At 36.9% G+C, this 11889-nt stretch overlaps 1 protein-coding gene across 1 annotated transcript in view; it reads right to left on the bottom strand.

The window, feature by feature from the left end:
• The window catches only part of ACAP2 (ArfGAP with coiled-coil, ankyrin repeat and PH domains 2), a gene marked incomplete at its 3' end in the record, with an annotated part of 52686 nt that overhangs the window by 21319 nt on the left and 19478 nt on the right, over positions 1-11889 (bottom strand). Inside the window, exons 3-8 of the mRNA XM_031062794.1 lie at positions 11471-11590; positions 10738-10791; positions 7728-7786; positions 7040-7223; positions 4407-4451; positions 3271-3366 (exon numbers count right to left, since the gene is read on the bottom strand). Coding sequence (XP_030918654.1) covers positions 3271-3366; positions 4407-4451; positions 7040-7223; positions 7728-7786; positions 10738-10791; positions 11471-11590 — 558 coding nt within the window. The remainder of the gene's footprint in view (positions 1-3270; positions 3367-4406; positions 4452-7039; positions 7224-7727; positions 7787-10737; positions 10792-11470; positions 11591-11889) is intronic.

The raw sequence follows: 11889 nt of genomic DNA, 5'->3' as shown, positions 1-11889 counted from the left end.
GACGCAGCCGTGCCCAGCGGGGCAGACGCAGCACCGTGTGCAGGGCTCAGCCCACGGCTCTCCCTGTCTGTGGGACAGGGCTGCCACTGCTGCAGGCACACAGCCAGAACAGCAGGAGCAGCAGCTCCCAGCTGAGGCACTGACTGGCACAGGGCACAGTGACTGACAGATCCGCTGATCCATCCACAGACAGTATCCCCTCCACCTGCTCTCAGAACCACAAGTGGCAGGCCCTGCCAACTCTGGCTGTTCCCCCAGTCTTTTACTTGCCCTGCTTGACATGATATAAATAACAAAAAAGGGACAATAACAGGCCCTTACATCCTTGTGCTAGACATTCTCCAACAATTATGGAGCCATCAGAAAGCTGAAACATCTGGAACCAATACTGTACTCTGTTATTTTTTTAACTCTTCTCTCGCTGTCTTCCCCTCTGACTCAAAAGGCTGTATCAGCACTTGCACACCTTTACAGGTATTTGTGAACAGGAACACATTGAAGGCTGAAGTGTCCAAATGCCACATCTATATAGCTTTAGCAGTTAAAAATAACATGACCTTCTAAAACAGACTGGGCTCAAAGATTGTTTTGCATCAACAACCCATGAGAAACCTTTTCTCTTGTGATAAAGATGAGAACTGGGTCAAGTGTTGTTCAAAATGTTATAGGAATCCAGTTTCTTGCTAAAACTTCAGATTCAGGAATCTGCACATGGCCCCCAAGAAATTCTTCCTTCTACTCCATTAGATGAAATAGAAGGCTGTCACTCAGGGTAGGGCAATTACCTCTAATTTACCTTGAATACAAGCATTTGAGGGTACATTTACCACAGCCAAAACAAAATTCTTAACAGCAGCTCATTCCACCAGTTACTTTCTTTGCTATGAAGACAGCATTGCACCATTCCTGTTTTCAAGCTCAAACCAGAGCTTCTTCCTTTTCACTCAGGTGAGCAGCACATCAATTGTCTTAGAGGAGACCAACAGCATATAACTATCAAAAGCTGTAGCAAATCACAACTAAACTATCAAAATCCCAGTCATTATAGCATTACTGGGTAATTTTCAGAAAATTAGGTTTTTCAAACTACTGCATTTACTGGTAAATGTATTTTTATAAACATCATGCTCTAACTGGCATTCTGAGGAGAATTAAGTCAGACTAAAAGACTTAGCTTTTTGAGTAGTCATCTCAATGAAAATTCAAATGTTTTCTTTTTAAGTTAATACTACATTTCACAAGAAAAGAACCAAAAACCATGCAAAAGCTCCTATTATGCTTGCACACTATTAAAGATTCCCATACAATGATCTGATTCCCAAGGCATCCTACCCTGACCTGAAGTATCCAGAAAGCAAAATTGCTTAATACTATTCCATCACAATAAAAGTTATTTTGAAAATACAGACAAAAATAACTCAAAGCTATAACTACCCTATTTAAGACGAATTTTATTACTTCAGATGCTGCTAACCCTTGTAATTAAGATCATACACAAAATTCACCTAGAAATGAAAACTCACTCACCAACAGAAGGAATCTAACAGCATTTTCACAAAAATCCAGCAAATCCCCGTTATGTCACAACATACTTTGTTAAAGGCAGAAGCTTCAATCAGTATAAGCTGCAAAGCCATCAACTGTTAAAACTTTCAACAGTTATTTACAAATCTGCTTCTGTCATGAAAAATATCCATTACTTAAATGCCAAGCTCTGCTACAAAAGAACAATTGCGCAAGTTGTACAACTTTAGGGTCTTCACTCCATCTTGCTCCAACTGCAATATATTTAAAACATTCTTAGCTATGGATTTTCTAAATTTAAGTCCTTCAGTTGCTATGATACCAGCACCAAAATGAATGCTACACAGTGCTCCTTACCAGATCAAGTAAAAGCATGACCAGACATTCAAAAATAACCTTGTGTTTTCTTGCTCCAATCACGTCAATGAAATGGAAACATTGAAGCCTGGCTGATGGCATAACCCACTATTAACTCCATAGCTTTTGTCTCCTTTCCCTATCCCCTCTTCCACAGCAGTACAGGACACGTGTTACACAGCCAGACACTACAGTTCAAAATTACAACCCAAACTGGAAGGGTGTTGAAGAATAAAGGGCAAACTATGGAAGAGTAACAGCTACCTGAACTGTTCGGGTACCCCTATTACACCAAGACCTGACATGTCTCTACACATAATTAAGACCCAACTGGGGCCTAGTCAAGCAGAAAAATAACTCTTCAACTATTGGGCTGTTGGAGTTATTTTCTACAGCTCCTAATCTGCTCCACTGCACAGCTCAGAACAATTTAATCTCTTACTCATTCAATGACACTCCATGAATGACATTCAATGACACATCTACTCAAGATGAATGTAAAAGTTTGCTGTGAAAGTTTGCTTTTTACTTGGACAGACACTTAAAAATTTGGTTGGCTCCTTTGTGGATCTGTTTGGGAAGTGGCAATAGAGGGGTTTGTATCAGAGCACTTGTTGCAAGGCCTCAGGTAAAGGCAAAAGCAAAGTGCTCATATAACTTGCATTGAAAAGCAAGTCAAGACAATGCTGAGTCTTCTTCCTGCACCACAGACAGATCTTCATTTCAATAGTGTATGTGCCAATCTATTTGCAAAACCATTTTCAATGTCTCCTGTGTGCAGTTGGCAGTGGTCCATCTAAGCTTTTCATGAGTCCCTCACTGAAAACCCAGAAGTGTCAATTGTCTGTTCTTAAACAACAAAATTGGGTAAGAAGGATTCCAAGCAGGAACTAAATTTTGCACTACTTATTAAAGTCATACTTCCATTTTGTGGTCTAAGTTGCTAACATCAAAATTATATTTACACACATCAAAATTTAATTATACAGACTGCATAATGTATACAGTAAATAAAGTATATGAGTAGAAGGAAAACCAGCGTAATCTACTTTTTATTATTAGATATATTTATAAAAATGGGTCATATACAAAAATTTTGAAATCCAAATAATCCAGTATCCTGAATATCACCATGTACCTCACAGAGCAGTACATGGCTATGCTTAGTATGTAAATCACAAAGGTAGTATTAATTTTAGTAAGCAGACAACCTTCAGTTTGTAACTACTTTCATTCCTTTCATTACAGCATATTTTTTTATTTTTTGCCTGTATCATACTACAACTCCCTTTTTGTTGAATAAATCTGTGAAGTATCTGATATGCAGGCATATATCAAGATTTCTTCCCTTTCAGCATATAGTTATGCATTTTTAAAATCATTTGTTACCTGTGCTCCAAGCTCTTTCATGTAGGGCTCAAGTTCACTAAACAGATCATAGCCTTGATGGAAAAAAGCCAGATGTGCATACATAAATGATAACATCTAGAAGGAACAAAGTAAATATTTATTCTCTTAAAAATGGTATCACATATCACATAAATATGTCACTTAATTCACATAGCCTACAATTTCAGGTTTAATTTCTCCTCTCGTGTCCTGATAGTTTTACATCAATAAGTCATAGAGCTTCCAATGTTGTAAAATAAACGTGCAAAGTAAAGCAAGAACAGAACCAAGACAAAAATTTCAGAAATCAGTTGACAGCATTAACTCCATGAGCAAAACAAAAAAAATCTACTTAATGGCAGAACACTACCTCTAATTCACTTCACCTGAATCTCTCTTATCTGGGACATGTAAGGTACAGAGGGGCTATAGAATATTTTACTAATGATTCAAACCCATAAGCTCTGTAACCTAGCTGAAAAGATTGTCTGGCCTTAAAATAGAAAACAAGTTAGGAAGGTGCAGAGCAGAATAGCAGGCAGTTATAAACCAACCGAGGTAAAGTTTCTGCTTTTTAAGGAATTAAGAAAATTATGGGAGAGTGACTTCAGACATTTGAAAGAATAGTACTGTTTCATTTGTCACTCTCCATCTCAATAAACTTTGAACAGAGATAATGTGAAGTAGAAAAGGGAATACAGTGTGAAGCAAACTGGCATGCATGTATAGCTTTATATTAATTTAGCAGATACCACGTTATTCATATTAAAATATGCCCTGTTCTTAGAAAGAATAGAATTCATCGTAGAATAGATTATAAGTAGCACTTGCTGTTTACAAAGTAATAAATCAGACCTAAACAGCAGAATTCTCAGCCAACAAAGTGATTTTAACCATGGAACATATACCAATGGATCAAGAGTAGTGAAAACCATCAAGTGTTCAAATCTGAACCAGAAGGATTGTCAAAAACAGTTAAACATGTATGCCCAGCTGACAGTCACCAAACTGCCAAATGTATTGATAACATTCTGATCAATAAAAGGACTAAATTTTTAACATATTGCTTTGGGGTCATATTTTTAATTTCAGATGGATTGAAATATTTGATATACAGAGGATAAAGTATCTCTTACCGATTTTAAGATTTCTGCTCTCCTTTTAGATTGAAGAACATTGATCTAGGAGAAAACAACAAACAAGCAATTGGTTTATTCTAAACTTATTTTCTTTGCGATTTTCCCAAAAAAATCACATCCAAGCTTAAAACATTGGAATAGGACAGCTCAATATCAGACTTCCCAAAATACTTTTAAAAAGACGATGCACTCTGTCGTAGACATCCTTTTCACTAAAATCCTTTCTTTAGGATTTTTTCCTTCTGGGAAGCTGAGGCCCCAGAAACAAGATGTAAACAAGAGATTGTCTGCTTCTGTGGAATGCAGCAGGTCAGTTCTGGATTGGCCCAGATTGAGTGTTTGGAAATAATAGCCCATCCACAACTGAGCTCTCTCGGACACAGTCCGAGAGAGCAAGGTTTGTTGAGCATTCTTTACTTTCTATTCTTAGGTAGCTAGCAGCTTCTGGAAACTCTCCCTTTCCTTTTCTTTTTAGTATAGTTAAAATAGATGTTTATATCATAACTTAATAAATCAAGCCTTCTGATCATGGAGCCGATCTCGTCTCTTCCTTCACCCCGAAAACCTTGTGGCCAACCGGCGACAGCACTCTAGTTCTGTCATGACATCAAAGTGATGCAATCAGAGAACACTTGCAAAGCTTGAGCTTCACGGTGATAGTCACAATTTTCTTATATCAGTAGGGAAAATACAGGACACCACTTGCTAGAAGTAATATAATACAACTTTCAAGGAAAATTGGTTCTCATTTTCAGGAGATTGAATTCAAGACATTTCAAGCAGATGAGCCAAGCCAGCCCACCAACTCCTTGCAGAAGTTGCACTGCTGCCAGGGCAGAGTGAAGGATGGAAGCAGGGTTACTTTTCCTCTCAGACTCACAGTATTTAAGCATCCCAAAAATAGTCCCAGACAAGCAACAACATAATAGTTTCAATAAGTAACTTTCTGTGTATACCTGGGCTTTTAAGCTAGCTGAAGTCACTAATTAAAGGTGCTGCCCTAGAACTTAGGGAATTCTACATTGTATAGAAAAAAATGACCAATTTTTCACATTCACCTAGTTCCCCTATCTTCTTTAGCTAATCTTAAAAGGTTGCCATCCAGAACTACAGATTTTACTTTAAAAGACCCACTTAGCAGAAACAGGCATGATTTTGTAATTTAACACCTCTACGTCAGTTTAGAATTTCAGCAAAATAAACAAACTTGCTGAAGCTATAATCAAAACCAGATTCTACTTCTATACTTAAGTGGTCGTTATTTTGGAAAACTTTCTGCAGCAAAAGTAATTGAGATTTGTTTGTATAGAATAAACCCTCAGCCTGTGAGGCAAGGAAAAATAAAAGGAAAGCAAAGGTTTTGAATTACAGTTTAGAGCAAATCTAGCTACAAGGAGACCATAGTTGTGAAGCCATTTTCCCAGAAGAATCACTCAAGCAGACAAAATTCCTAAAGCTGAATTGATTTTTGTCCATGTTGAGAGACGCTGAAACTGTTCCCAGTTACTCTAAATGCATCTTTATCCCAGGAACTGCTCATACTTTGAACATACAAATTCCAGGAGGCAAACAACCTGCAGTTCAAAGCACAGACAGGGAACTGGCCTACTACAGCAGTGGCTGCCAGCTGCCCCCACCATTTAGTGCTAGTACAAATAATCCTCTGGGGAATAATTCACACCACTTTTTAAACATCAAAATGACCTTAGTGTTTAAAAAGCTGGAGTTCAGAATTGACCACTGACCACCATGTCTGTGAACATGCCCAGGCTGATAGGCTCCACTTCATTTTACAACTCATAATGCAATTTATAGAGAAGTTAATTAAGCTTTAAATAACTGACTGGACTGTCACAAATCAAGATGAAAATGTCTAATATAAAACCAGCTTAATTGTAAATAGCTGTTCTGTTTCTGATCATAGCAGAAGCTCAGACTCATTTGGGAGCCCCCAACCCCTCACACCATCTGAGTTGCAATAATCCTGTTTTGCTGTAGTTGTGGATAAGTATGAAGCAGATGAATTTTAAGTATCAAAAGAAAATTTATTACTGTATTTCAGAATACAAAGCAACATGACAAAGAACAGCATATGGGAGATCTTCACTAAAAAGATAAAGAATAGTTAAGTTCTTGACTCCCCTTACAGCACAATGCCAAACTCTGAGGCATCTAGACAAGCTGAATACAACCCAAAGCATACAGCTAAAATTGCAGAAATACCCAATGTCCTGTATCAGAATTATTCAGGTAATTTGCATTTCCTAGGCTAGATTACAGTTTTTACTTTACATATATAAGAAACTGCAGCATATCTAGCTCATGAAACATTTAGCTAAGTATCAGGCAAATACTGGGGTTTTTTCATAATTAATGTTCAACTTGAAAATTAAACTGTGTCACTGCAGCAAGGGCACTGAATACCAGAGCATTAAAGCAATTGGAATGAATCAATTAATTTTCCTCAGATTTTATTAAAAAAGAAATTACTTGCAGATAAAGTTCTTCCTTTTTCCCTGAATCTCCACAGCTTCCAAGAAGCTTACAAAAAGAACTTCTAACATTGTAAAGGACATGTCTCTAACCATATGTAACAAATGGTTTTGAAAAGCTTTCATTGCTGTCCTTACCTGAAGAACATAATCCAGAGCTATGTGTCGAAAACACTTCCGAGTTGCAGTCAAAATATTGGTTGCTTCCTCTACCTCGTGTTGCTTATTCCTTTGAACTTGGGCATTTTTCACCAGAGCATTCTCCTTTTCTTCACTCACTTTTTCAAACTGTTTCTTTGCATCTTTCAATTTCCTAATATCTCTATGGAAAAAGGAAATATTATTAAATATTAAATTAAAAAATTAATTCCAAAGCATGAAAAAGAGTTTAAAGCTACACCAGACAGACCAAGCTTGGGACTGCTATAGCTGGTGTCTATTTCAAATTTTATATTCTTCAATACATGCCTGGGTCAAATGGAAAGCCACAAATTATGACAGAAGCTTCTTGTCTTTCTTTTCCAATGGAAGGACAAAATTGAAATGTAACTGAACACATCTAATGCCTACTGGGGAAAAGCTTTGTCCCCCAAGCTTAGAAAATTACAATTTGTAATTAGATTAGTAATTCATCCTATTGCAACTTTTCTGCAGCTGGATCTAAAGCCTCAGTGACTGGGGGCAATTTTTGACAAAGCCTTAATATACACTTCTCAATTTATGGGGGGCAATTTACAAGAATGATGTTTCACTTACCCACTCAAATCAGATTCTTAAAATTCCATTTTATGTATAATTTTCCCATTACAAGTGCAAATTAACTTACTCTTTAACGAAAGTCTGAAGCTGTGTTTTAATTGATCTTTGGATTTGGTCAAACAGAATCTGAAAGAAAACATTAACATGCAGTTCAGTAACCTGGAGGTATTCATACCTTCTGATTTCAGAAATACAATGGTTATTATGCAGAATTACACAAGAATGTAATTATTAAACCACTGTGTCTCTAATATCAAAATATAAATCCCTTCACAGTAGTTTTGAAATAAATAAAAGATGAGGAAGAAAATAAGAAAAATAACTCAAACCAAGCATCTTTTGCTGCTCTTTTCTTAAAGACTGTGGTTATAAGGAGACATAAGAGCCTCTGGCATCTTATTCTCTCATCCTGACATGCCTGGTTTCATAGAAGATGTTTATTTATGTTAATTGTACAGTAATGTCCCTGAAGAAACAACTTTGAATGTTAAGGAGCCATTTTTTTTTAGACTTTCACAATTTATCAACAATTAAAAGACAAATGAAACCATAGAAAGAACATGCTCTTAACTTCAGGCAAAAACCCCAAAACCATGGATTGAAGTTAATGCTGAAAATGCAGCATACATGAGTATTCAGCACCATCTCCTTTACATGAATATTTGTAAAAAAACACCCACTGCTGGACTACTAAAAGGAATGGCTGATTCTTTTTAAGAATAAGTAATCTAAGCAATGGTTCCAAAATATCTTGTGATTTGGGAAGGCTGGAGGCACAAAATATAATAAATTCATTTGAATTGTAAAGTCTAAGATATTTGTTAAATTTTTAAGGCCAAAGCACACCTGGATGTGAGATAATTTGAATGTGCTCTTCTGACCCAAAAAATTCTAACTGGAAAATGAAAACACACATTCCTTCAGCTTCACATCTGCCCTCTGAGTTTTAGGATGGAATGGAACAGGTCAATGACAACTAGATAAATCCTTTTGTCACTTATTGTGCAGACAACAAATGTTGCCTCAATTTTCAACCCTTCTACACCTCCAATTCTGCATAACAGAAATACACAAGGCAGCATCACAAAAACAAAGTTGGCCCAGTTGAACAGAATCTCTCATAAAAGGTAAAGATCTTGAAATATTAAAGAATTTTCCCGAAAAAGCAAGCCAAAACATCAAAGTTTAAGGTCAAAAAATGTTTTATTTAAATTTTCTGAGTCTTAGATTCTTTATTAAGATTTGGAAATGGGAAGCTATGTAATGCCAAATACTGACAGCAAAACCCTTACCAGCTCATCTCTCTTTTCTAGAAACACTGAAGGGAAACATGACTGAGTTAAAGCCAGCAGTGGTCCTGTACCTTGCATCCAGTCTCCATGCTAGGAGTTTTTCAAGACCAAAGCAACCTGCTCCATCCTCATATCTGACCCTGATTTAGGCAGGCGGTCAAACCATCCACACCTCCTGAGGACCCTTCCAACCAGAATTGTATCTACCAGTCGCACATGGAAGAACCTGTTTGTATTCCCACTCTGGGAAACCAGAAAAGCAGACAACTAGAATAAAGAACTTCTTGACAAACTGGAACTCAGGCTGGGACTACTCCCACTGCTGACATTTAAGCTTGCCAGTGCCTGGGGAGTGCACCAATCAAGATCAATACCAAAAGATAAAACCAGATGGAAACTCAAATGTTTAGAGGACTCCCAGAAATATGGGCCTTGCATTCTGCTTACAGTAATGAAGAGAAAAAATGTGCTGGGCAGAAAAACACATAGACATCATTTCCTCTAAAAAAACCAGAAAGAAGTGACCAGACCATGATCTGATTAGATTTACAGCCTAGTCAACATACTACCTTTCATACACTGCAAGTCTAAGAAAGCTGCTATTTGCCATAAGCTGTCACAGCTACTCCCCCACTGCTGAATCAGTGAAGATGCTGCATTAGGCTGGTCCCTGGCCTTATTTGTAGCAAAGCCTCAGACGAAAAAACTGACAGTCATCCAGAACTCAGTGGGAGCATCTCCTACCCCTTCCATCCTTCCTTTCCTCTTTCTTCCTCTAGCTTCTCCCTCCTGCTGGCTCTGTCACCTTGGTCAGCAACTGACCTGTCACTCTGAGCCAGGAAGCCCTGTTGAACTCAGCAGATTCACAAAAAGCAATGCAGAACCACAACATGTCTGGCAAAGCAATTGTGCCTCATTCCTGATGTTTGTGCCTTTGGTAAAAGCCACTTTGTTCTCACTATGCCTGAGCACAGTAAGGGCATGGAGGGGGGAAAAAAAAAAACAGTGCAGAAGCCAGATGGGTCCTACTTAGATCTTAAAAGAAATCTTCTTCAATATGGTTTGTTCTTTGCTTTCTGCCTTCAAACCTGCCCGAAAGGAAGAGCTGTGCTATGCCAAATTTTACCAAAGCAGTGCAAGCACCATCATGTAGAATAACAGCAGCAGTAACAGAGGATCTATGTCAGAGGTGTCCAAAAGAGCAAACTCTTTACAGGAAAAAAAAAATTAGTTTTCAACCCAGGGAAAACTGAAGTTTCTGATTAACTCTGACATGCTAAAAATTACAATTAGTCTTAAATCCTAGCATTTTCTCCTTTCTCCACACTTACACAAATCTGCTATCCTTCCAAAAAGAAAACTACATGCAAACCATAGGTGCTTCATTTTGTGTATTTATAAAGGATAGGGGAGAAAGTAGCAACTATGGAAAAGACAATCATTATTTCAGACCAGCAAAGGTATAAGCTCATAGTCTGTATGTTACCATCAGTTTGATTCAAAAAGATTAAACTATCCAGTATTTACTGTCTTAGAGCACCAAAGCTTACAAATTCCAAATGAAAAATAAACCAAGATGAAAATCTGCAGAAAAGGGGATATTTATAAATATCTTGTAAACAAAACATTATTAAAATAACTATAAGTATAAAATTAGAGTTATTTATACACCACTTAAACCACTACTTTGCAAACACTATCAACAAGAAAGGCTTTACCATTAATCTATTATCAAAAAAACTGAAGGTGAGCTATCAGCGCCATGTTGCAGCTAGAAATACTCACATTATGATAATTGATCATTTCCTGTAAAGTGTCAGAGAACTTCATCAAATTGGTCTGTAAAGAGAAAATAAAAGTGGTTTAAGTTAAGCCCTATTAAAAACAGCACAAAAGCAACAGTTCAGAGGTTTACAGCTTTTCAGTTTTTACAACGGAGAAATTCATTTTCCTTATAGCACTATTATGAGACTAAAACCACTAGGCTAGAAGGAGAACACAGCTGTAATAGTAAATAAATCTATTAATGATACAAGCATGAAAAATGTTACTTCTACCTGTATATATAAAAATGTTACTTCTACCTGTATATACTTCTACCTGTATATAAACCAGCAAACTGAAGAAAAGCAGGAAAAATTCAAATTGACTAAAGATATGGGAAGTTCACATAAACTAAAACATTCATTTACAGTATTTAATATGACACTAATTAATATTTTTCACATTTAATACTCTGACTCAAAAAACAGGTTAATGTGTTGCAATCACCAGTGCATACACTAATCTAACACCTTTTCTGAAATTTGGCAGACCCATGTCACTACTGAAACTAAACAGCACAGACACTTGCAGTGCACCACAGCTGGGAAACCCCCACTCTCAAAGAGATAGCAAAGAAAAAGGAGCAAAAAGGCAAATAATTCTATAAACTTCAACTACTTCTCTTGCCAACTGCTGTGTTGTACCTTTTTTAAGTTATGTTTCTCTCCCTCCACTTTCACCTCAATAAACTTACCTCAACCAATGTATCTTTACAGGAATATTGTGCAAGGTCTCGAATTCCATTCATGAACTGCTTGTTGGCTGTACAAAATGCTTTCCCAGTGTCAATCATTGCAATACAAAGCTTCACCAGCTAAAATGAGTGTATAAATAGAGAGAAAGCAGAAGGCTTATTTTGATTTGGTTTTTACACCATCATATAAACATGAAAATGCTGAGCTTAGTTAAGGCTACAAAATAAAAATTTCAAAAGTGACATTCTCACCCTCAGATTCTATGAAAAGCTTTCTACTGTGTAGTAACAGCTATAAAAATACTACTCTAGGTCATTAGATATGCTATTGGGAAAGCTAGCACACTATAAACTTTTAAAATTAGTTTTTACTTGCTGTATTGTTAACTAACATGTTGCACATATTTCAAGAGAGTTTT

This window comes from Geospiza fortis, unplaced genomic scaffold (assembly GCF_000277835.1).
Source record: "Geospiza fortis unplaced genomic scaffold, GeoFor_1.0 scaffold19, whole genome shotgun sequence".
NCBI lineage: Eukaryota > Metazoa > Chordata > Aves > Passeriformes > Thraupidae > Geospiza > Geospiza fortis.
The sequence above is the reverse complement of the archived record's forward strand: the minus strand, read 5'-3'. Positions and strand labels throughout refer to the sequence as shown.